The 27,007-nt window shown below is 44.7% G+C and overlaps 1 protein-coding gene across 1 annotated transcript in view; it reads right to left on the reverse strand.

Annotated features, from left to right (window-relative positions):
- Positions 1-21,861: 21,861 nt before the first annotated feature.
- Positions 21,862-27,007, reverse strand: part of SRD5A3 (steroid 5 alpha-reductase 3) — a 161,178-nt gene continuing 156,032 nt past the window's right edge. The window contains exons 4-5 of the mRNA XM_086962637.1: positions 24,018-24,146; positions 21,862-22,204 (exon numbers count right to left, since the gene is read on the reverse strand). Coding sequence (XP_086818763.1) covers positions 21,945-22,204; positions 24,018-24,146 — 389 coding nt within the window. The 3' untranslated portion in view covers positions 21,862-21,944. The remainder of the gene's footprint in view (positions 22,205-24,017; positions 24,147-27,007) is intronic.

The following is a 27,007-nucleotide window of genomic DNA, read 5'->3' on the forward strand; positions in this document are numbered from 1 at the left end:
TTTTAAAAATCTAATCCAATGAATGCAAGAAATGTCACAGATGAAAGGGTGCAGGCACATCGGATGACTGCACGTTTCCCCACTTGGTTAAGTTCTTTTGAAAGGAAGGAAATCCAGCAGTTCGTTGGGGTTAGCCAAAAATTCTGAAATATATAAAAGAATTGTGTAATTAGGTGCATGGGATACAAGACCAAGCCAAAATCTGTTTTGTTGTTTGTATGTGTATTTTGGGAAGGAGGCATAGAAACAGTGGTCAGTGAGAGTGGTATGTTTAAAGTGAGACTTTAAGGAAGCTTACAAGCTCCCCCAAAGAAAAGGAAGTTAATCAGTAAAAGAGCAATTCTATTCGCACTTCAGGTGGGAGTGAACAGAAGCCAGGCCAGATCCCTGTGGTTAAGAAGGGCGAATGTAGTCCAAACTCAAGTTAATAACGAGATTGATGATGAAAGGTACCTACATATGTTTGAGAAAAGTGACATGAGTTTGAAGTTTTGCGCAAAGTTTTTAGAGATTGAAATGGTTTGATCTGAAATTATCTGTGCGATTCATGTTTTAGTTACTGGTATTCGAGTGGTAACAAATGTGAGTGTTTGCGTTTAGTTGGTTCGTCTCAGAATGCCTGTATGTAATTATCCTGGCATTTGTTTGGACATTGAATGTGATAAGCATTTGGAAAAGAAGCTACTCGACTCACCGCTCACAGCGGCTCGTCAACAACAACAGGGATTCTGTACATAAAACTGAAGCCAACAGGCAGGTAAGTTCTTGCTGGCCCAGGTATTATCACGTCGGCAGCGGCGTGGCCTTGACACAGTGCCACTGAGTTCCTAGAAGCCAAACGGACTCATTACAAGTTGTAGAATTGCACCACTGACCTTCAAGATTTCAGCTCTAAAAGATATGGAATGCCTCAAGTTAGTGTAAATCACCAGCCAGTTTCAAAATAGTTCCAATTCTGCTCCATTCCAGCCTGCCTGTTGGCACTGAATGAAAGATATGCAGCTGGAACAGCCTGTCTAAACAACACAAACCTATACAAGTAGTTATAACAATTTTATGTTTGCGTTATATTCTAAAAAAATAGAAATCAAAGGTCTCAAAACACGAAAGGCTCTTCGTACTTTTGTGTTTGACATAATTCTGTACATAAATCGAAGCAGAATCCTCAGCACTACACAATATTCCTCCACATCCACTGAATGCTTCGTACCAGACATGTAATTCTTATTGATTAAGACTGAAAAAAGCTACCAGGAGTGGTTAGTTTTGTGAATCTGGCTTTGAGGGCGAGAGACAGAAACCACAAATGACTCTTAACCAGTTCAAATCGGGACGTCACACCTACTTGTAAGAAACTCTACAATAAGGAACTGCAAAATTCCAAAACAATCGAGACGCAACATTGTTTCACATGATGCTGACTAGGTCACAGGCCCAACTAAACATCGAATTGATTCTTCTTTTCTTTCACCCCTTCTGACGCGATTTTCTGTTTCATCTCACACTTTTTTGGCCTTTTCTCGCTGTTTGTGCTCCTTTCTTACTTTTACTATCCCTCCATCTTCTCTGCACCGCTTTCCGGCCCTCTCTGTGACCCCCTTCTCTCTCATTCCTTACTTGTTCCTCGCCTCTCTCCTTTACCGCTGTCGTGCTCCTCCTCAGCCCAGACCACCGCCCCTGCACTTCTTCCTTTTCCAGGACCTACTTAATGGTGGCCACAGCGCCGATGCATAGCAGATGCACGCAGCAGGTATGCCGCTGGCACACCAAAACCCTGGTACTTCCCCTAGCCACCAGTACGCTACCGTTCTACTTCCTGCCTTGAACCCTGGACATCCCACTACCCTCTGCTGGAGCGCCACACAACACAGAAGGAGATTTCACCTGCTCCCTAAGCCACTTGTCTTAACTTGCACCCCTCTTCCCGCAATTCCCACCAAGAACACACCCACAACACCCATCCACACATACATGCAAACACCTAAAACACATCCGCACCCATTACTCATCAATATCAAGCATGCATGTGGGTCAATACCCGCTCACTCAGCAAGCTCGTGACCGAAATCTGGGACCTGCTGAACGACAATACCCAAACCTTCTGTTTCTGACAGAAACATGACGGGTCACAGCTTCATCCCCAGACATCGCTACCACCATTCTCGCCGGATTCAAATTCACCAGGCAAGACAGCCTAAACAGGCCCAAAGGAGGAATCGCCATTGTCTACAAAAATAACTTAATCTGCACCGTATTCGCTGAAGCCGGAATAAGCTACATGGAACACTCAACTTTAAATTATATGTCAGAACCAGAGGCGAGGATTATGCCTGCTCTCTTCACTTTATTCTCAGTAGCAGCCATTATTCAAAACGTGAGCATCAACTACATATCCGATGAACACTTGGGAAATAAGTAGAAAATAAACATCCAATGGGGAAACAGCCCCACAACATCCAATCAGGAGGCATAGTGTCCAAACATAGTCCCTCTTCAATGCCCGTTTTAGGTTTCACCTGGCGAAAGCTGCGCAAGCAGCGTTTCGCGCAGGCAAAATCTTTTGCTTTGCAGTATGGCTGTTTGTCCCGCCTCTGTTTTCCATTGGCTAGCTCCATAAATGGAGGCTAGCCATTGGAAAACAGAGGCGTCCGTCATTCTGCGAGGCGACTCGTGGGCGTTTCTGAGATTTATTCTCATACGTCCCCTTTTTTGACGTCCGTGCGGCGGTGGGCGGGGTTTATTTTTTGTTCGTCCATGTTTATTTTGGTCATTCCGCGGCCGACCGCCGCCGGAGGAAGTCCAGGTCCAGGTGAGTGCTTTCCGTGTGCCCGTTCGTTCCCGCACCACCCTCCCGCTGTCCGTCTTCCCGGTCCTGCCCCCCCCTCCCGCTGTTCGTGTTCCCGCCCCCCCTCCCGCTGTCCGTTCCCGCCCCCCTCCCGCTGTCAGCTGTCGTTGGATTATTGGGGGGCGGGGCACTCCTGTGCATTTTGTGTGCATAAATGTGTTTTTCTTCCCTATGTGTGCATTTTAATGTTGTTTTCGTGCAAAACCAGAAGAGAGTCGCTTTTATTAATTAATTCTATATTCCTGTGTGACCTATGCGTTAGTGTTTTTGATTGTGTCATAGTACGCGTAATTGCTCACGTCCCTGCTGATGTGTTTGTTTGATGTGTTACTGAGCGTGGTTTCAGTGGTAGGAGCAGTTATTCTCCTTTGGGTAACATCTCTCTGGTGTAACTACCTCACTATGGTGCTTGGGTATAGGCAGCAACTCTGATTATGCGGCAGCAACGTTTTTGCATTAATAATTACGTCATTCCGCGGCCGACCGCTGCCGGAGGAAGTCCAGGTCCAGGTGAGTGCTTTCCGTGTGCCCGTTCGTTCCCGCACCCCCCTCCCACTGTCCGTCTTCCCGTTGCTGCCCCCCCTCCCGCTGTTTGTGTCCCCGTTCCCGCCCCCCCCCGCTGTCCGTTCCCGCCCCCCTCCCGCTGTCCGTGTGCTAGTCGGTGCTTGTTCATCCTTGATTTCGTCTCTTGCATTATAGGAATTGTTCGTTTCACATCAATGATGGCTCTTAAATAACAAATTGTAAACGCGCATCCTGGATACCTGTCTAAGTTACACCGATGATCTAATTAATATATGATAGATCAGATGTCGTTGGATTATTGGGGGGGGAGGGGGCACTCCTGTGCATTTTGTGTGCATAAATGTGTTTTTCTTCCCTATGTGTGCATTTTAATGTCGTTTTCGTGCAAAACCAGAGGAGAGTCGCTTTTATTAATTAATTCCATATTCCTGTGTGACCTATGCGTTAGTGTTTTTGGTTGTGTCATAGTGCGCGTAATTGCTCACGTCCCTACTGATGTGTTCGTTTGATGTGTTACTGAGCGTGGTTTGCGGTGGGAGCAGTTATTCTCCTTTGGGTAACATCTCTATGGTGTAACTACCTCATCATGGTGCTTGGGTATAGGCAGCGACTCTGATTATGCGGCAGCAACATTTTCGCATTTATAATTACCATATTTGCCAAATAATCCACCAACTGCTTCATAATTTGCAGATTCAAAACTAAGTGAGGTTTGTAACTCGAACGGAACTAGTGACTTTAATACGCCACAAACGTCGTTCCGTGCAGTGGCACACACCTGTAGGGTTAACTCGCCACATTTCACTTGCTTATTGCCTATATTCAGGCATCAGTGAGGTGGAGCCTCTACACAGATAGTATTAATATGTTAAAATGGCGAAATAAGACTACTGCAGAATGGGCCTTATTAGGCCATGAAGTCTGTCTTCTCTTGCTGCATAATTTAACAAACCCTTAGTATAGGCAGATAAATGTCTGTGCTGAAGAAGTGCGTCGGCTGGTACAATAATTTTAAGATGTGGAAAAAGGGCCATGTGGTAGAGTTGGGAAACCTCTGTGTTTACTGCGGATCTTCCCTATCAAAGTGGCAAATGTTCTTAGAAAATGGATACAGAAAATCTTTCACTGAATTGATATAAAGCCTGATCAGTGACGTGACAAAGCCTGATGAGTGACGTGATTCACACTGCCAGAACAGTGTTTACACTTCTTACATGTTTAAGACCTTTCCATACACTAAATATCCTGTCACCGTAGTGGTGACCAATATTTGATTAAACAATGGACGTCAGTTTTGTTATTTATGCGACCGGAAGGGCTCGGAAAACATCAAAAACGTGATCGTCTATATCAAAAAATATCCTGGTTACTAATTTGTGTTTATTGTCAAACTCGTGCGGTTTGTTAGCTCTACCTTTGAAGCATAAAAGGATTAATTGGGATGTAAACCGATGTCTGTAGCAGGTTTGTAAACTAACTAAGTCCTCTTTACTGCCCGCCAGTATCGGACTAAGGAATCGCCAAGTGCTCATTAGGCCCCCTGGTTTCATAATTCAGAGCTAGTATCCCCTTCAAGTCTCTGTTCAACCTTGTCTTACAGTATGAGTAAAATGTATATTTTGCGTATAGTTTTTTTTTAGTTCGTTAAAATTATTGCATGCTTAATTTTTGTCTTGAGAAGGAGTAGTGCTGGAGCGAAGCTATATGTCCCAAGGGTACTTCTGGCTTGACTGATTCTGTCACAACTCTCTCACTTTTCCAGGTGCATGACTCATACTGACATGCCTGTCATTTCAGAGATCTTGACAAGTGACTGGCACTGTGTACCACAGGGTCTCCAGACTGTTCTGTAATAAGAGAAAGTGTGTGTGTGTATGTGACTGCTCCAGTGTGTGTGTATGACTGCTCCAGAGTGTGTGTGTGTGACTGCTCCAGTGTGTGTGTGTGTGTGACTGCTCCAGTGTGTGTGTGTGTGTGACTGCTCCAGAGTGTGTATGTGTGTGTGTGTGACTGCTCCAGAATGTGTGCGTGTGTGACTGCTCCAGTGTGTGTGTGTATGTGACTGATCCCGAGTGTGTGTGTGTGACTGCTCCAGAGTGTGTGCATGTGTGACTGCTCCAGTGTGTGTGTGCATGTGACTGCTCCCGAGTGTGTGTGTGTGTGTGTGACTGCTCCAGGGTGTGTGTGTATGTGACTGCTCCAGGGTGTGTGTGTGTATGTGACTGCTCCAGAGTGTGTGTGTATGTGACTGCTCCAGAGTGTGTGTGTGTGTATGTGACTGCTCCAGAATGTGTGTGTGTGTGTGTGTATGTGACTGCTCCAGAGTGTGTGTGTGTATGTGACTGATCCCGAGTGTGTGTGTGTGTGACTGCTCCAGAGTGTGTGCATGTGTGACTGCTCCCGAGTGTGTGTGTGTGTGTGACTGCTCCAGGGTGTGTGTGTATGTGACTGCTCCAGGGTGTGTGTGTGTATGTGACTGCTCCAGAGTGTGTGTGTATGTGACTGCTCCAGAGTGTATGTATGTGACTGCTCCAGAATGTGTGTGTGTGTGTGTGTGTATGTGACTGCTCCAGAGTGTGTGTGTGTGTATGTGACTGCTCCAGAGTGTGTGTGTGTATGTGACTGCTCCAGAGTGTGTGTGTGTGACTGCTCCAGTGGGTGTGTGTATGTGACGGCTCTGGGTTTGTGGGTGTGGGGCTCTGGGTGTGTGTGTTGATGGCTCTGGGTGTGTGTGGCTGGCTCTGGGTGTGTGAGGCTGGCTCTGGGTGTGTGTGGCTGGCTCTGGGTGTGTGTGGCTGGCTCTGGGTGTGTGTGTGTGGCTCTGGGGGTGTGTGTGTGTGTGTGTGTGTGGTAGTAATTGCTGTCTGCTGAGCTCGTCCGTAGGGTACAATAGGTCTCACATTTGCGAGAGATTAAGCTATTGGCAATGTAAATAACAATGACATTTATTTATCTGTTTTCAAAACCAACACATAAATACACATTTTTTCATTTACAATGCCAATAGCCCTAACTTTTCCAAAGGCAAAACCGTTGCATTGTATATGCTTGTTTCCTTTTTCTTCGCTGCTGCGCAGCAGAGATAAGTACTTCTGGTTTTTCTCTTTATTACCTTGTAACAGTGTTTGCAGTTTGCTTATTTCTCATGATAGCAGTGCTATTCCTCCACATCCACTGAATGCTTTGTACCAGACATGCAATTCTTCTTATTGATTAAGATTGAAAAAAGCTACCAGGAGTGGTTAGTTTTGTGAAACTGGCTTTGATTGCGAGAGACAGAAACCACAAATGACTCTTAACCAGTTCAAATCGGGATGTCACACCTACTTGTAAGAAACTCTACAATAAGTAACTGCAAAATTCCAAAACAATCGAGACGCAACATTGTTTCACATGATGCTGACTAGGTCACAGGCCCAACTAAACATCGAATTGATTCTTCTTTTCTTTCACCCCTTCTGACGCGATTTTCTGTTTCATCTCACACTTTTTTGGCCTTTTCTCGCTGTTTGTGCTCCTTTCTTACTTTTACCATCCCTCCATCTTCTCTGCACCGCTTTCCGGCCCTCTCTGTGCCCCGCTTCTCTCTCATTCCTTACTTGTTCCTCGCCTCTCTCCTTTACCGCTGTCGTGCTCCTCCTCAGCACAGATCACCGCCCCTGCACTTCTTCCTTTTCCAGGACCTACTTAATGGTGGCCACAGCGCCGATGCATAGCAGATGCACGCAGCAGGTATGCCGCTGGCACACCAAAACCCTGGTACTTCCCCTAGCCACCAGTACGCTACCGTTCTACTTCCCGCCTGGAACCCTGGACATCCCACTACCCTCTGCTGGTGCGCCACACAACACAGAAGGAGATTTCACCTGCTCCCTCAGCCACTTGTCTTAACCTGCACCACTCTTCCCGCAATTCCCACCAAGAACACACCCACAACACCCATCCACACATACATGCAAACACCTAAAACACACCCGCACCCATTACTCATCAATATCAAGCATGCATGTGGGTCAATACCCGCTCACTCAGCAAGCTCGTGACCGAAATCTGGGACCTGATGAACGACAATACCCAAACCTTCTCTTTCTGACAGAAACATGACGGATCACAGCTTCATCCCCAGACATCACTACCACCATCCTCGCCGGATTCAAATTCACCAGGAAAGACAGCCTAAACAGGCCCAAAGGAGGTATCGCCATTGTCTACAAAAATAACTTAATCTGCACCGTATTCGCTGAAGCCGGAATAAGCTACATGGAACACTCAACTTTAAATTATATGTCAGAACCAGAGGCGAGGATTATGCCTGCTCTCTTCACTTTATTCTCAGTAGCAGCCATTACTCAAAACGTGAACATCAACTACATATCCGATGAACACTTGGGAACTAAGTAGAAAATAAACATCCAATGGAGAAACAGCCCCACAACATCAATCAGGAGGCATAGTGTCCAAACATAGTCCCTCTTCAATGCCCGTTTTAGGTTTCACCTGGCGAAAGCTGCGCAAGCAGCGTTTCGCGCAGGCGAAATCTTTTGTTTTGCAGTATGGCTGTTTGTCCCGCCTCTGTTTTCCATTGGCTAGCTCCATAAATGGAGGCTAGCCATTGGAAAACAGAGGCGTCCGTCATTCTGCGAGGCGACTCGTGGGCGTTTCTGAGATTTATTCTCATACGTCCCCTTTTTTGACGTCAGTGCGGCGGTGGGCGGGGTTTATTTTTTGTTCGTCCATGTTTATTTTGGTCATTCCGCGGCCGACCGCCGCCGGAGGAAGTCCAGGTCCAGGTGAGTGCTTTCCGTGTGCCCGTTCGTTCCAGCACCACCCTCCCGCTGTCCGTCTTCCCGTTCCCGCCCCCTCCTCCCGCTGTCCGTTCCCGCCCCCCTCCCGCTGTCAGCTGTCCTTGGATTATTGGGGGGCCGGGCACTCCTGTGCATTTTGTGTGCATAAATGTGTTTTTCTTCCCTATGTGTGCATTTTAATGTTGTTTTCGTGCAAAACCAGAAGAGAGTCGCTTTTATTAATTAATTCCATATTCCTGTGTGACCTATGTGTTAGTGTTTTTGATTGTGTCATAGTACGCGTAATTGCTCACGTCCCTGCTGATGTGTTCGTTTGATGTGTTACTGAGCGTGGTTTCAGTGGTGGGAGCAGTTATTCTCCTTTGGGTAACATCTCTCTGGTGTAACTACCTCACCATGGTGCTTGGGTATAGGCAGCAACTCTGATTATGCGGCAGCAACGTTTTTGCATTAATAATTACGTCATTCCGCGGCCGACCGCTGCCGGAGGAAGTCCAGGTCAAGGTGAGTGCTTTCCGTGTGCCCGTTCGTTCCCGCACCCCCCTCCCGCTGTCCGTCTTCCCGTTCCTGCCCCCCTCCCGCTGTTCGTGTCCCCGTTCCAGCCCCCCCCGCTGTCCATTCCCGCCCCCCTCCCGCTGTCCGTGTGCCAGTCGGTGCTTGTTCATCCTTGATTTCGTCTCTTGCATTATAGGAATTGTTCGTTTCACATCAATGATGGCTCTTAAATAACAAATTGTAAACGCGCATCCTGGATACCTGTCTAAGTTACACCGATGATCTAATTAATATATGATAGATCAGATGTAGTTAGATTATTGGGGGGGGGGGGAGGGGGCCCTCCTGTGCATTTTGTGTGCATAAATGTGTTTTTCTTCCCTATGTGTGCATTTTAATGTCGTTTTCGTGCAAAACCAGAAGAGAGTCGCTTTTATTAATTAATTCCATATTCCTGTGTGACCTATGCGTTAGTGTTTTTGATTGTGTCATAGTACGCGTAATTGCTCACGTCCCTGCTGATGTGTTCGTTTGATGTGTTACTGAGCGTGGTTTCAGTGGTGGGAGCAGTTATTCTCCTTTGGGTAACATCTCTCTGGTGTAACTACCTCATCATGGTGCTTGGGTATAGGCAGCGACTCTGATTATGCGGCAGCAACATTTTCGCATTTATAGTTACCATATTTGCCAAATAATCCACCAACTGCTTCATAATTTGCAGATTCCAAACTAAGTGAGGTTTGTAACTCGAACGGAACTAGTGACTTTAATACGCCACAAACGTCGTTCCGTGCAGTGGCACACACCTGTAGGGTTAATTCGCCACATTTCACTTGCTTATTGCCTATATTCAGGCATCAGTGAGGTGGAGCCTCTACACAGATAGTATTAATATGTTAAAATGGCGAAATAAGACTACTGCAGAATGGGCCTTATTAGGCCATGAAGTCTGTCTTCTCTTGCTGCATAATTTAACAAACCCTTAGTATAGGCAGATAAATGTCTGTGCTGAAGAAGTGCGTCGGCTGGTACAATAATTTTAAGATGTGGAAAAAGGGCCACGTGGTAGAGTTGGGAAACCTCTGTGTTTACTGCGGATCTTCCCTATCAAAGTGTCAAATGTTCTTAGAAAATGGATATAGACAATCTTTCACTGAATTGATATAAAGCCTGATCAGTGACGTGACAAAGCCTGATGAGTGACGTGATTCACACTGCCAGAACAGTGTTTACACTTCTTACATGTTTAAGACCTTTCCATACACTAAATATCCTGTCACCGTAGTGGTGACCAATATTTGATTAAACAATTGACGTCAGTTTTGTTATTTATGCGAACGGAAGGGCTCGGAAAACATCAAAAACGTGATCGTCTATATCAAAAAATATCCTGGTTACTAATTTGTGTTTATTGTCAAACTCGTGCGGTTTGTTAGCTCTACCTTTGAAGCATAAAAGGATTAATTGGGATGTAAACCGATGTCTGTAGCAGGTTTGTAAACTAACTAAGTCCTCTTTACTGCCCGCCAGTATCGGACTAAGGAATCGCCAAGTGCCCATTAGGCCCCCTGGTTTCATAATTCAGAGCTAGTATCCCCTTCAAGTCTCTGTTCAACCTTGTCTTACAGTATGAGTAAAATGTATATTTTGCGTATAGTTTTTTTTAGTTCGTTAAAATTATTGCATGCTTAATTTTTGTCTTGAGAAGGAGTAGTGCTGGAGCGAAGCTATATGTCCCAAGGGTACTTCTGGCTTGACTGATTCTGTCACAACTCTCTCACCCTTCCAGGTGCATGACTCATACTGACATGCCTGTCATTTCAGAGATCTTGACAAGTGACTGGCACTGTGTACCACAGGGTCTCCAGACTGTTCTGTAATAAGAGAAAGTGTGTGTGTGTATGTGACTGCTCCAGTGTGTGTGTGTGTGTATGACTGCTCCAGAGTGTGTGTGTGTGTGTGACTGCTCCAGTGTGTGTGTGTGTGTGTGACTGCTCCAGTGTGTGTATGTGTGTGTGTGACTGCTCCAGAATGTGTGCGTGTGGGACTGCTCCAGTGTGTGTGTGTATGTGACTGATCCCGAGTGTGTGTGTGTGTGTGTGACTGCTCCAGAGTGTGTGCATGTGTGACTGCTCCAGTGTGTGTGTGCATGTGACTGCTCCCGAGTGTGTGTGTGTGTGTGTGTGCGTGACTGCTCCAGGGTGTGTGTGTATGTGACTGCTCCAGAGTGTGTGTGTGTATGTGACTGCTCCAGAGTGTGTGTGTGTGTATGTGACTGCTCCAGAATGTGTGTGTGTGTGTGTGTGTATGTGACTGCTCCAGAGTGTGTGTGTGTATGTGACTGCTCCAGAGTGTGTGTGTGTGACTGCTCCAGTGGGTGTGTGTATGTGACGGCTCTGGGTTTGTGGGTGTGGGGCTCTGGGTGTGTGTGTGTGGCTGGCTCTGGGTGTGTGTGGCTGGCTCTGGGTGTGTGTGGCTGGCTCTGGGTGTGTGTGGCTGGCTCTGGGTGTGTGAGGCTGGCTCTGGGGGTGTGTGGCTGGCTCTGGGGGTGTGTGGCTGGCTCTGGGTGTGTGTGTGTGGCTCTGGGTGTGTGTGTGTGTGTGGTAGTAATTGCTGTCTGCTGAGCTCGTCCGTAGGGTACAATAGGTCTCACATTTGCGAGAGATTAAGCTATTGGCAATGTAAATAACGCTAGTATAGTCTAAAGAATCTTGAGCATATAACTTGAGGTAAAATTGTCGAAAAACCTCTAAAATGTCGTCAGGTTTAGTGTGTATTAAACCAAGCTCATCTTTGATTGCGCCAATAAAAGTTGATGCCACCTTTTGTCTCATCCTTTTTGCCAAAATTTTGCCAGATTGTTCTCCCATCTCAAATATCTGTGCTCTCATAACTGCAAATTCTTCTGCCAATTTAGCTGAAAACGCTTCATAAAGTTTTGCTTTATGAATAGCTAATGAAGATTTAATGCGTTCGATATTCTGATTATTCTTTATAGCATTTGTCAGTTTCTGTTCCCAATCGCTAACTATTTTGTGTAGACGGTCCATTTTATCACGAATAATTTTTTGTTCATTGATTGAATATGAAAGAGTCTCTCCTCTCACACCCGCTTTAAATGTGTCCCATACAATTCTAGAAGAGACACTACCCCTGTTAAATTAAAAAAATTCCATAATCCACTTGCCCATATGCTCTATATATTTTGAATCCGCCAACAGTTTTCGATCAAACGACCACTGCTTTACGTTGATGCTGGAATAGGTTTTTAGCTCTATCATGATTGGGTTATGATCCGATATTACTCGGGGGAATATCTCAAATGTAGCATTATCAATGAGGGAGGCTTCAATAAAAAAATAATCTAACCTCACCATCTTCTGATGAGGAGCAGAAAAAAAAGTATAGTCCGGTGATAAAGGATTCTTAGCAAATGCTACAACAAACAGACCAAATTCTTCTATTAAACCTTTTAAGGCTTTGTACAAATACAAATTTTTTCATTTACAATGCCAATAGCCCTAACTTTTCCAAAGGCGAAACCGTTGCATTGTATATGCTTGTTTCCTTTTTCTTCGCTGCTGCGCAGCAGAGATAAGTACTTCTGGTTTTTCTCTTTATTACCTTGTAACAGTGTTTGCAGTTGTGCTTATTTCTCATGATAGCAGTGCTAAAGTTTGTTCTTTGGGCGGGCTTAGCCACAGTACTATCTAGTTTAATTTTTTTCCTGAGGTGTCTCTCTAGCCGCTGGAACGCTCTGCACTCCTAAGTGGCCATTACTGGTGCGGCTTCTCCAGTCGCGACCTCCCACCTCTAGAGGGTGCTGGGGGGACCACAGTGTGCAAGTTTGAACTTCCTCACAGAGTAGGACTGACTGCGCACCATAGGTCCGGAGCCTTGCCGCCTGAGGACTATGCCCCAGCAGGGGTGTGTGCTGTTAATCGGGCAGCTTCCAGCTAATTATGGCCTATTGCGCTTACTCTGCCCGATGCTCTGCTGCAGAGTCTGTAACAGTTTGTTGCTTATGCCCACTGGGTCTGAGACCCACCTGAAAGTGAGGTGCTCGCCCAAAATGTTTTATGTGCCGCCCAGCCCCTCCCTCTCTGAAACCTCCCAGGCTCTCAGGTACTCTTGGGCTTTACCCCCATATTGTTTCCTCATTTTCACCCACACTCTACTGGCTAATGGATTTTGAGGAGGATTCCCAGGGGATGAAGGACCCCCTGTCGGCCCTTCCATGGGATGATGATTTCTACGATGCAGTGGACGTATCGATTTACAGGGCGGTGCCAGAAGCCATGCCCCCCTTAGAGAAACAAGTGAAATCAAAACATCTCTTGGTTCATCCACAAACAATAAAAGAGAGATCTGATCACAATGGAATCACGAGTTCAAATGAACCCAATATTACAGCCCATATATTAGACACAAAGGATATATTACAAAGTCCAGAAATTATCACAAAATATTATTTTTATTATTTACAAAACATATTTTCATATCACAAACATGTCATAAAAAATTCATCAGTACTTTATATCTCAATTTCATATAAATTTATAAAAACACTCAACAAACCGAATACATTTAATACATTTAAAACAACAGCACATCACATAACATGGAGAGAGAGATAAAAATATAGACAATATGCTTTGTCATTCAAAAGACATATCCGTTGGAACAATTTTATAACTAGGCCTGGATACAATATATTTTTTTGAGTGTCTACAGATCCAATTACTTCCACGCATTATGTGAACAATGCGTCAACACGTTTCAATGGTTTTACTGATATCCCATCTTTTCCAAGACAAATAATACAAGTCTCTCTGTATTGCACTGTAAAGTTCCCCTCGACCTGAGTCCTTATTAAAAACTGTGGGTACATGTAGTAATTTCATCAGCTTAATGCCCTTTTGACCAAGACTTCTGGTAATGCGTACATTGTTTCAAGTAATCTGGTAGATCGATAAGCATAGCCTAAACGTTCTGCCTTGACGTTTTGTAAATAATATGTTGCCACTCTCTCTCTATCTGGAGTCGTTCTCTTGATTTAAATCAATCTTTATATTTAGTTTAGACGCTCTCTGTAAAAAAAAACGTCATCTTCTACGGAGAAAAGAGCTGTAGAATCATAAATACTCTTGTGCCTCCGTCTTACGCGCTCAAATACACGGAGTAACGGAGCCGAAAATGGTTCTCCTCTCAGCGGTGGGCAGACTGTCTGCCTGCCGCTGAGAAGAGACCTATTTTCGGCTTTGTTACTCCATGTATTTGAGCACGTAAGACGTGGGAGGCACAGCTACTTTCTCCGTAGAAGACAATGGTTATGTTTTTTTACAGATATGCTTGGCCCTGATGAGGTTTCCACTCTCTGTCTTACAAATGGGCCCCAGCCGAGGTCGCAAGCTATGTGGTGGGGAGCATTTGGAGACCTCGGGAAAAGGAGTCCTGTAACTACCTCCCATGCCCCTCGCTGGAGAGGAAAGTGGCCCTCAATCCAGAAATTGACACATGCATGCCCACCTTCCTCCAGAAGTTTATAAAAGACCCCAAAAAGGGATAGATAGATCCTGGCGGGCACGCCAGGACAAGCTTCTGGACACCATGAGTCCTCTTACAAAAATTGTGGGTATAGCCAAAGAGGCCAAACTCTCAGGTTCCCTTATCTCTGCGGAAACACTTCCGGGATGGGCACAAAGGGCAATCATTTTTGGGCAACGCAAATTGTGCACTGTCCACCAAGCATCGCCGCTCCCTCCTCATCAAAATGACCCCCAAGCTGGGGGATCTGGCAGACTTGGAAGCGGGTGCCATTGCTCAGAGAGGGCTCTTGGGGGAGCCATTTGTGAAACAACTCAGCAAGTTTGTCAATACATTTACCTCCCTTGATAAGGCCCAGGTCTCTATTAAAAAAGTGTTCCCTCTCGTGTTTTCCAAAGGGCAGGTCGAGGTAGGGGTCGCTCGACCGGCTGCTCTTCCAATCAATACACTTCCAGAGGGCAAGGCACCCGGCAAGGCCAGTTCCAACATCAGTTCCGCTTCGGGAACTTCTGTCCTCTGAGAAGTCGACGTAGCAGAGGCTTCCAGGGAGCCGCGCCCTCCTCCAGTCCTAGTGAGTGTTCTCCCTTCTTCCCTTTTAAGGGTAAGGGGAGGCTGTCAAATGTTATCCAGGCATGAAGTTCTATCACAGCAGACGCTTGGGTCCTTCAAATGGTACAAGGGTTTCACATAGAGTTTTTCAGCGAACCCTCCCAAGGGGTTTGGCCTCGACCCATTCACTTCTCAGGTCGGGAGGCCACCCTGGTGGATGAGGAGGTTGCCTCTCCCCTCTCCAAAGGCACCGTTTCTCTTTTGACTCCCATCATTGGTGTTTCATCAGCAATCTCTTCCTGTTTGACAAGACTGACAGGGGCCAGCGGCCAGTGATCAAACTCTGCGGGTTCAAAGAGTGGCTAGTTTAGTGCCACTTCAAAATGGAGGGAATTCATCTGCTGAGATTTCCTTCGACCCCTGGACTGGATGGTACGGCTGGACCGTAAGGATGCCTACTTCGTCATTCCAATCTTCCCACCTCACTGATGATTCCTTCAGTTCATGTGGCAGCAGCAAATGTTCGAGTTCACTGTGCTGCCTTTCGGTTTCTCCTCAGCCCTATGGTGTTTCACCAAGGTCCTCAAACCGGTGGTGGAATACCTGAGGGCTTGGGGATATGTCTGATAGTGTATCTTGACGATCCTCTCCCGATCGATCAGTTCCTGTACAAACTGTCAGTCCACCTCCAAATGGCAGTGGATCTCCTTTAGAGCCTGGGGTTTTTGGTGAACGCGAAAAGGTCGGTGTTGACTCCGGCTTAGAGATTGACCTTCCTGGGTCTAAGGCATAGACTCAACCTCATCCACTCTAAGTCTGCCCATCAAAAAAGTGTCAAAGATTTGGCACAAGTTGAGACGTACTCTCGCTAAACAGCATGTTTCTCTCAGGCTAGGGTGCCAGATGTGGAGCTTTCTCCATGGGACGTTTATGGTCTCCACAGAACAGAGGTTGCATATCAACAGTTTGGAGCTACTGGCAGGCTACTTTGCAGTCAATTGCTGGACGAAGGATTCTATCCAGTCCTGTGACCTACTCAAGATGGACAACATCTCTGTGGTCTTGTATATCAATCATTTAGGGGGCACTCATTCTACAGATTTCTCGGACCTCACAGCCAGCTTTTGGCAGTATTGCCTAGAGGGCCAGATATTAGTCACAGCGGAGTACTTACAGGCCAGGAGAACCAGGTGGCCGATTTCCAGTCCCGCAATTTCTGGGAATCCAGTCTTTGGAGGCTCGACCCAGAAGACTTTGTGTTCCACTTCCTACACGACCGATGGAGGCCTTTCTCGGTGGACCGGTTTGCCTCGAGACTAGTGGCCACGGATGCTTTTCTCCAGGACTGGAGCTAGGAAAATGTTTACGCTTTTCCTGCCTTCGCAATGGTCACAAGGACCTCTGCTCAGGTCAGGAGACAGAGGGCAGAAGTGGTTCTGATCATCCCCCATTTGGAGATCACAAGTTGGGTTTCCAGTTCTTCTGGAACTTTCTTGGGATTCTCCAATCCCACTCCCCCGGTTTCCAACTAGCATCCTGAATCCTGACCAAGCTCAGCATCCATTGATTCAGGAAGGCGTGATGTTTCTCATGGCATGGCAGATTACAGGGGTCAATGGGTGCTCCCGGGACTTTTGGATACGGCTGAAATCTTCATTTAGAAGGCCTGGGCTGACCGTATAGTCAAAAGACACCAGTCCGCATGGGGTAGATGGACCCGTTGGTGTATGCAACGGAGTCTTTATCCCGTGGCTGCAGATGTAGTGCACATTCTTAATTTTCAAGCACACTTGGCCTCTTGTGGTTTAGCGCACAGATTGGTGAATACCTTTCGGTTATCTATCTCAGCCAGCCATGTTCCGCTCAATGATGTGGTGGTTGGGGAATACCCCCTTGTGAACTGTTTGTTGTGAGGAATCAGACTCTTCCTTCCACTAGAGCCCCTCTATTCGGCTCTTTGGGATTTGAACCAGGAGCTTAACCTATTCCTCTCCTGGCAACCTAACCCTTTTCTTTCGAGAAAGGAACTTTCCACCAAGCTAGCTATGCTGCTCTGCCTCATCTCGTCGTCGCGTCTCTGACGTGAGAGCATTAGACATTACGGGCAGGATCTTCTCACCCAACCGAGTAACTTTCACGCTCCACAGACAAACGAAGTGTCACAGAAGAGTAATAACTTACCCGGAATTTCAGGAATCCTCAAAGTTGTGTGTTGTCCAATGCCTGAAGGCATATGAGGAACTTACTGAAGAGTTTCATCCCCCAGGGGAGCGTCAGCTCCTCATTGCCCTGCGTTAGCCATTTAAGGCAGTTTCCTCCCCGACCATCGCTAGATGGGTTAGGTGGGTGATGCAAGAAGTAGGGACTGACCTTCGAATTTTTAGGGCCCATTCAGCACGGGGTGCAATGGCCTCCAAGGCATTTGGCTTGGGTGGCTGTTTGGAGGATATCTTCAATGCGGCGGACTGGTCTTCGGTCTCAAGAGGTTTTACTTCAAGCCGGTGCTGGATATGGCTCACCTTATAGTGAGCAAGCTTTAAACTAGCATAATCATCACCTCTGGTCCTGACATAGAATGAAAAATGTCCTAGCTATCCTAACGGAAAGTTTCAATTCTATTAACGACTCTGAGTCGAGGATATCCCACCCTGGTTATTTTCTCTGAAGATTTCACCATTCCCGTAAAGAGTAAGTAATACAACTTATTGGATTTGAGATTGTCTTGATATATATGACTGAATATCCTGCACTCTACTTACACTGCTGTTCTTCCGCAGGTGTTAGTGGGCTATGGTGCACTGTTGTGACAATTTTCCTTTTTCACTATAGGGACAGACATAAAAAAACAGGACTCATGAAGGTGGTCCAACGGCTGACTTTGAGCGACAAAAGAGGGAGAAGGGGCATTGAAGGGGACTATGTTTGGATATTATGCCTGCTGATTGGATGTTGTGGTGCTGTTTCCCGATTGACTGTTTATTTTCTACTTCTTTCCCAAGTGTTCATGGGAAATGTAGTGGATGTTCAGGTTTTGATTAATGGCTGCTGTTGAGAATAAGGTGAAGAAAGAAGGCATAAATGTCGCATCCGAGTCCTTAATAGAATTTCAACTTTCCCTAACGATAGCAAATCACAACAAATTTCAACCTGAGTGGAACCCTAGTCTACCACCCGAGACAACATAACTGACTTCATCGCCCGCTAGTCATCAACTTCAGAGCTTTCATCCTCCTTGGAGACCTCAATTTCCACCTTCAAGACCGGACCGACCCAAACTCCGCTGCCCTTCTTGATAACCTCGGAAACCTGGACTTATCAATTGCATCATGGAGCGATCCCACGGTGTCGGACACCTCCTAGACCTCGTATTCACATTTTTGGACAACATTATGATTGACGCAACAAGACCCATCACATGTACAGACCACTCAATAACAATTTCACAATCGACATCCATAAATCCAGAAGAACCCTTTCAGCTTGCCCAGCCCGCCGACAATGGAACAACCTAACAGCAGCGGATTGGAAGACTGCCTTTATGAAAACAAACCGAAAACCACGGGCCTCCTAGCATGTGACATTGAGAACTTTAACAAGTGGATCACCAACTGTGCCGACCCTCTGGTCGCCATGAAGTGAAGAAACAAAGAAAAGACTAGCGCACAAGCCAGCCGGTGCAAAGAAGATATCAGAATGTGACACTGCAAACAACTGCAATGGAAATGGAGAACCCGCAAAGGTGGAAGTAGAAAAAAACTCTTTCAAAGCTGCCTTGCGATGGTAACGCCAGCTGATCCCAGAAGAGGAAGCACTAGTTGAAAGAATAAACGTGAGCTTCAAAGGCAGTAGCATCTTTGCAATAGTTAAGGACTTCACCACACCCACAGCTGCCACTGGCAACATCAATGCATCACAAGAACTCAGTAACAACTTCTCAAATTCTTTTGCAGCAAGATCGCAATCATATATAGCAACTTTGCCCCACACTCAAACACCCTGACACTCTCCAAAAGTCTCCCAGTGAGGAACGAAGACAAAACGTTCCCCACACGGGACACCTTTAGCACAGAGGAAACCACACTAACCATTAAGACCCTTCAATGAAGGCCTCCAACAAAACCCTGTCCCCCCTTTCCTTTGTCAAATGAGCAATCCCCATCACCAAGGCCCTTAACCCCATTCTCAACACCTCTATCAGTACAGCCACCTTCTCGGAACCATGAAAACACGCAGCAGTCATTGCCCTCTTAATAAAACCCTTGGCTGACCCAACCACACTCGCCAATTATCGATGAATATCCCTCTTCCGCTACCCAGCCAAAGTCTTGGAAAAAGCCATCAACATGTTCATCTACGACCATCTCCCCAAACACCAACTTCTCAACGCCACATAATCAGGATTAAGACCCAAACACAGCATGGAAACCACTCATATAGCAGCAACAGATGACATCCGGATGATCCTTAGCAGGGGGAAAACTGATGCCCTCATCCTTCTAGACCAATCAGCAGCCTTAAACACCAACTCCCATCCCATTTTAATCAAACAACTCCACGAAGCAGTCATCTAGGGACATGCCCTCAAATGGATCTGCTCCTTTTTTCGTGTGAAAAACCCAAACATCAACATGCCCTCGTACTCCTATGAAGCACAAGATCTTGTTTGCTGAGTCCCGCAGGTCTCCTCAATCAGCCGTACATTCTTTAGCATCTACATGACTCTGCTGGTCACACGAGCTCACAACATAAACATCCTCGCTCATGCTGATGGCACACAACTTATACTGGTCCTCTTAGACAATCACCCAACGCCAGGAACAAGTTCATCACATGCATGACAGAAGTGGACACCAGGATGGAATCCAAAAGCCTCTAACTGAACTCGGACAAGACCTTAGTGGTGGTTTTTGGGAAAAATGCTTTGCCATAGGACTCGACCTGGTGACACACAGAGCTTGGTCCCTCCCCATGCTTTGCTCGCAAGCGAGAAACCTCAGAATCATCATCCTAGACAATAAACTGGACATGAATGCCAAAGTCAACGCAGTGGTCTCGTTCCACCTCCATACCTAAGGAAACACCGGGAAAATGATCAACCAAACCCTCATCACCAACAGACTAGACTATGGGAAAACCCTGTAAGCAGGGATAACCAATCAGATCACAACACAGGAGGCCATCTAAAATTAAGCAGACAGACTAATCAACCTCTCATGCGGATTCCACCTCATACCACACCTTAGGGATCTAAACTTGCTACCAATACACAAGCAACACACTTCAAACTCCTCACCATCATCTACAAAGTACTCCACAACACAAGTGCTGCCTACCTTAACAGCTGCATGCACTTCCATTAGGACTCTTATTAGCACACACCCCACGCATGCAGAAAAGCAGAACAGGGAGACACCCCTTTTCCTACCTGGTCCTTAAAGCATAGCTCGACCTCCCACATCACCTAAGAGCCTACTTCTCCCTTCTTGACATTTCAAGAAGCGGAAGAACTGACTTTTCAAGTAACCCTCCAGGGCTGACCTTTCACTTCTGCTACAGAGTACCTGGATACCCTTACAGGTGGTTAGCCTACTAAAAAAACACACTGATAACATAAAATGTAACCACAGGCATAAACAAGATAACAGAAAATGTGGAATAGGAAAACAAAGAGCACTGCCAAACCCAATAACATGTAGCTATCCATCAGCACCTACCACACATCAAATGACAGTATCCATAACATTACTACAAGTAAATGAGTAACATAGTTGGGGGCTGGTGTGCAAAGCTATTTTGTTGATGTCACAAAACCTGCCTTTCACAAATTCACAGGGTTTGCGTATGTAACATTGTTTTCTTTTTAAATCTAATAAACCCATTTTGTGATTTGATTACATGTCACAGAACCACAAAATGGATCCAGAAAGGCATAACAAATCGCTATTTGTTTGGGGTGCATTTAAGTTGTCCCTTACTAATAGCAATTCGTTATGGTATGTATCAATGTTTTGCGTCCATGATCCAGTTGCAAAACTTTGAAAAGTTACCTACTCCTGGTATGGGGTGACAATATATTAGCAAATGGGATGGGGTGCCCTTGGATTCCCTTCCCCTTTGTGAATGTTGGAAAAACAAAAGCTTGTTGGGGATAAGGTTGTCGTACAGGGACCACTGTCAACTCTCAAACATACAAAAGTACTTTTCTTTTTTAATGCAACCGGTTTCCTTTGAGGACAAACGGGCTGCATTAAAAAAATACTTTATTTCAAACATGATCACAGACCTGCTGACCCCAGCACGCAAAACAAACCTATGATGGCATCTAAACATAGTGAGTCACAATTTGCGACCAGTCTCATGAACATTGATGAGGTAGGTAGGATTGTGATCCATTACGATTCGGACTTTTGTGACCCGACCTACTAGCACACTGGTTGTGTGATTAAATTCCTTTTGCTAAAAGTTGGTACACAGTTTTTGTCCAATTTTCCAAATGGAAATTGTGTTCATCAGGCTCTTTGTTCTTTAAACACACATTTCCTGGTCTCTAATATACACAATATTTAAGCTACTATAAAAATAAAGTGAGTTTCAAGTTAAAATGTAGTTTTACAGATATTAATATGCTTACATCTGGCACTCAAATGCTTCTTGTTAAGAGGCAGTTTCGTTATTTGTTCCAACGAAACAGCATTGTAAACCACTAATTTGTGAAACCCACTTTCAGTGCACCAACAACACTGAATAGCAACTAGCTAATTTGCTTCATAATAAATTAGAGAAACGTGTGTTAATATACGTTTGTGAGAAGAGCACAATAGAAACAGTGAACAGTTATTGTAAAATGGTAAATTAACCTGGGCTGTCCCCTGGTGCCCCCTTTTCTTTTTGTGTCAAAAGGTTTTTTTGAAAACTCTTTTAATAAATACATAAATATAAAGATATATAATTGTCAATTAACATTTTAAGTATATAAAATATCATCACATAAAATAAAGAAAATTCGAAATTAACATAAGATATCTTAAAAAAAAAAAGTCCCAGGTGCACCTTTTACTTTCAGTGAATAATTTGATTAGACACAGAGACAAGTGCTACGAAAATAAACAGTTGTATTTAGATATACATAAAATGTCCACAACTAGAATTGATTAACAAAACCAAATAAAAGGTCGAATTTAAAAAACAAATGGAATGAATGCTCTCCTCTGCTTTGGATACTTGTCAAAGGTCCTCAAGTAGAATTCGTGGCACAAAACTGCTGCCAGTGACTGGTTACAGAGCACGTACATAACTACCATGCACCAGGTAAAGTTCCAGATTCCAAAGACGACAGCCATAGCAATGTAGATCAACAGTTCAGCAAAGTAGTGTGGGCAAGACACTCTATCAAACCAGTCTCCATAAGGCACTCTGTGTCCCATGTTAACCACTTGACCTGCAAGAAAGGAGAAAAAAGTTATTTTCGTTTTTTGATAAAACAATTTGAATAGACCCATTGATTTTGCTACCCACCACGACAAGGGATATATTAAAGGCTTGATTTAGAGTTGTACTGTAACTGAAGGAAATTCAAAATCTGTTGGTTAAATTTCCTCTAGCGTATTAAACCTCTGATGAGGGAAATTTCAACGGTAAATATCCTCTAAATTTACTCAAACAATTGAAAGATATTCCAGTTCACAATAGTCTGATGGAGCAAAGAAGTAATGGCGAAAATATGCTACTAATAATCACATGGTGATTAATAACATCAGCAATCAACGTAACTGCACACAATGAACATGTGTGGATAACTGCCCGACTGTTTTCACCACTAAACACTGGAGTCACACAAAGATGCACAATTTGCATGACAATACAAATCAAAGTAATCACAGATTGCTATCTAAAAATCCCACCTGTTTTTTTTGATCTGACAACTGGAACCTAAGAGGTGAATGGAGTGAATAGAATGCAAAAGTACCTTTTAACCATTCGAAAACCAACACAAATCTCACTTTCCATTAGGCGATCCACCAAGACGAAAAATATGGCAAATCGAAGTACTTGTAAGAGGAAACAGACCGTGCAGCATAAACAGCTATAACTACTCAACCTCCGACTCCAGCTTCTACAAAACTACTCATAAGAGCCATTATGACAAAGAGAAGATGGTAGAGAAAAAGAAGGCTCAAGTAAAGAGCAATACTTTGGTACTACAACTACCACAAATGTCTGCAGACACTCAGACTAACCATGGAAGTCTTTATGCATCTGTTGTCTGCTTCCACGACACATCGCCTCTGGACAAACACTGAGCAAGTCATTTGATGTAAATGTATTGGCATTTATATAGCGCACTACTTACCCGTAGGGTCCCAAGGCGCTTCGACCGCTGCGAAACCCTTCCTGGCTTCCCTGAGAGATGGTCCCTTAATGGGTATCTCCAGGGTGAGACCAGGCATCCCCAGCGGTCTGGTGGGGCCGTTAGTGAAGATGAGGCAAGCTAATGCCCAGAGTTGCCGAGTGTGATCGCTGATCAGAGTGGGCACCGAGGCGAGAGAATTATCGAGTCCGCTGACCCTGGTCCAGAAACCTGCCGCGCCGGGAATCGAACCCTGGTCCCGGGCCGTCCTCTGCTCTCGGGTCTGCCGCCTCTAACCAGTGAGCCACACTACTTCACTTCATTTGATCCGCACCAAAGCACTATACAACTAATCCAATGGGTCACCAAACATCACCTAACATTCCAAATGCTTCTGGGGATCCTACCATGATGCACCATCATGGATCCCAGATGAGGCTCTGTTCAGTTGAAAGACGGATACAGGAACTGTCCCCAGCACAGTGAGTTTTGTTAACCACATCGCTGCGGCGGCTATTCCGCCGCAGCGCTAAGGGGGCGGGGGGGCCGCGCGGCGGGCGCATGCTGGTGACGGAACCGCTCCGTCACCAGCCGCGGTTGAGCTGTGCTCATGACGGAGCGGTTCCGTCATGGCCCCGCCCACTCAATAGAACGCGCCGCGCAAGCGCGGCGGCCGGGCCATGACGGAACCGCTCAGTCATCAGCACAGCGCCACCGCGGCTGATGACGGAGCGGTTCCGTCATCAGCATGGATAGGGTTAAAGGCATATGTCAAATAATCATTCACAACTTACTGTCATACTTGAGGGAACATAGCCAGACCAAATTCCGTTTAGCAGTTTCTTACTATTTTTTTTTTACAAAGGCAATATTGGTAGAATGATTAGCAGGAAAATGATCTCACCTGATTTATTTTTTCTAAGGTTAGCGAGAATCTCATGGCATCGGTGCTGATGAACAGAGGCCCATATGTAAATCAGAATTCCCAAAATATGGTGCCAGCGGGTTTGTCGAAGAACATCTTCAGCAGAAACTGTGGGAAACAGTTACAATAAATGTTAAACTGACAACATGGTGGTATTTTATTTTAAATGCACTCTGCAGTAAATCCATTGTTAACACAAAATACGATCTCGAATTCAATAAAGAACAATACAGCATTTGTAGCTAGGGATACACAAACTTAGATACAGCTTGTATCATTTTGCAAACATTTCCCAGAATGTAAAGGAAAAAAAAAGAATACTACATGACAATAGTGAGTATGCCCTGGTAATGAAAAATTGTCCTTATTCAACAAGTTGCGTGTCCTCATTTCCACAGCTTCTTTTGTAATTAGGACCGAAAAAATAAGTCGACCGTTAGATCACTTACAGAATACATTTCTACAAGGAAAGTTGGGCCTACATCCAATCACATTAACCCATCTAAGAGACAGGAGTAACAAACATGTTAAGCTTAAATCTAAGTGTTTTGTGTAAGTTAAATGTTTTGACAGCTTAAACTTTTCTGGATTATTTAAACATTTTCTGTACTTCCAACTTAAGTGCAGAAAGGAAAACAGCTTTGTTATTACACTGTTTAGGGACAGAGGGCCAGGAAGTATTCGATCACCTCCCAGAGATACAAGATAGAAATCTCAATGAATATGAAATTTGCATAGCTATGCTAGACAAACATTACCTTCCGAAAGTTTCTACTATCTTAGAGAGGTATCATTTTGGTCGCAGATTACAACTTGAGGAGGAAAGCATAGAGAATTACATAACTGCGCTAAGGAAATTAGCATCATCTTGCAAGTTTGCTGCCTCTACTGATGAAAGACGTAGGAAGCTGAATTTGTTACAAGTCATAAAAAAGAAAAAGAGCATTGGAAATGTAATAGGTTTCTCATTTGCTTGAATTAGAGCTATGTGGTGTGAAGTGGAATTATGTGGGTTTGATTGTAATTCTTGGTTATGGATTTGTGAGGGGTGGAGTGGTATGTATTGGAGTTCAATTATGTGGTGTGCTGTAGAATTTTGTGGCATGATGTGTATTTCTGTGGTGTGAATTGTTGCATATGTTATAGCTATAAAGTCGAAGTCTGAAGTCATGCTTCACGGGCCTATATAGGTGTGCCTAAATATGAAGTATCTTTAAACTGTAAGATAAGTGTGCCGATTCAGCTTTTACATAAAGTACATATACATCAGGTTGTGCACTTAAGGAGGACAATATGGTGTTGTATCTAATCATATATAGCCAATGTGCGCCAAGCATGCCGATTTGCCTCCTATGTGAGAAATAACTACATCAAATTGTGCATATGAGCCTATGCAGTATGGTGTTGTTAGGAGGTAATGTTCAGCTAACCTGGAGCTGCGGAGGCATGCATTCATCAAGATAGACCCAACCAGTAAATTGGCTCATAATACCCATATGGAGGAGATGGAAAATTACATAGGACCCATCTGAGGGAAAATTAGGTGGGAAGATTAACGGGTAGGTCCATAAGGGAAAAGCAACAATTGATGGACAGAATGCAGAACAATGTCATACATTCACCCCAGTACAGAGATCTGGGCCTAAATCCATCGTTTTATTGCTCACCACACCAACCAGTTCAGACATGGCCATATGCAAATCAGCCCATTAGGGAGCCAAAGCCCACTAAGACCATAATAAGGGCGTCAGTGTACCTATAAATGGTGAAAGAGGGGCTTCATGGCATCCAAGTCGAGAGCACTCGTGTCTTAATTTTCTGAAAGTTGAAGGCCTGTAAGAGGAATGACAAATATATATAACCTCTTATCAATTTTGCACTTTAAGGGTATCCATGACATTTTGGCCCGTTGTATAAAAGTGTTGTGTACTCATTATTCATTTTATGCTTGAAGAACATATACAAGCGAGTACCTTTTGTAGAGAATTTTAATGGTATTATAATTATTTATTGGCTTTTAAATCTTTTGTGTATTATGAAGTTTTAACTATTAGCCAAATGCCATGAGTTTAATGTCGAAATTTCATTTCACATACACACAAAAAATGTATGTTTTCTCTGTGCAAACTTGCATTTATGCAGTAATTCTACAAATGTTTGTAGTTTTTTCTGAAAGCTGAGTATGTTTTCGCTTTCTATGACATGTGATGGCACTACTTGCACTTTAAAAGGGGTGGTCATCCCTCGTGACGTTGTCATGTGAACAAGGGTATCTCTACCCGAAACGCGTCATGGCGGATTGGTGCTGGGCTAAACTTTAAATAAAATCGTATTGCACCACTTCTGGGTCTCGCCTGTTCCTGCTTGTCGGTGTGGCTAACTGCGCTGCGCTACATCTGCTGAGAACTGAGATATATATATATATATATATATTTTCATTTTCGCCACGGCTTCTGCCAGAAAGGAACCGCACTCACAGGGACTTGTTACCAAAGATTTATTTCAAGTAACAGAGCAAAATAAACAGACGCGTTTCGGATAAACCTTTCTCTATGTTTACTGGCACGCCGGGCCATCACGGTATTTAAACATCCCCACTTTCGATATGAACACAGAAAAAGGACCAACCCACTTCTCGGTTGCCTCTTAATCAGCCCCATCTTTGAATGGCAAAATTCGTTTAACATTCGAACATAAATGTATACGAAGGTCATATTATATACAGCGCCATCATTAAACGGAGGATGGTTAATTTGTCCTCCATAACCCTGACGGATACACAGATTCAAGTACTAAACAAGGGTTTAGGCTTTGTACCAACCCCAATCACAGACAAGTTCAAACTTTGCTGTGAATTGAAAGAATTCCTTAGGAAAATAAAACTACAGGTATTCTTCAAAGATAAAAAATCCGAAGAACGACCTAAGAGCGATACAGGACTACAAAAGAAATCGAATTTCGTTCCACCG

Source organism: Lissotriton vulgaris, chromosome 3_1 (genome assembly GCF_964263255.1).
Source record: "Lissotriton vulgaris chromosome 3_1, aLisVul1.2, whole genome shotgun sequence".
NCBI lineage: Eukaryota > Metazoa > Chordata > Amphibia > Caudata > Salamandridae > Lissotriton > Lissotriton vulgaris.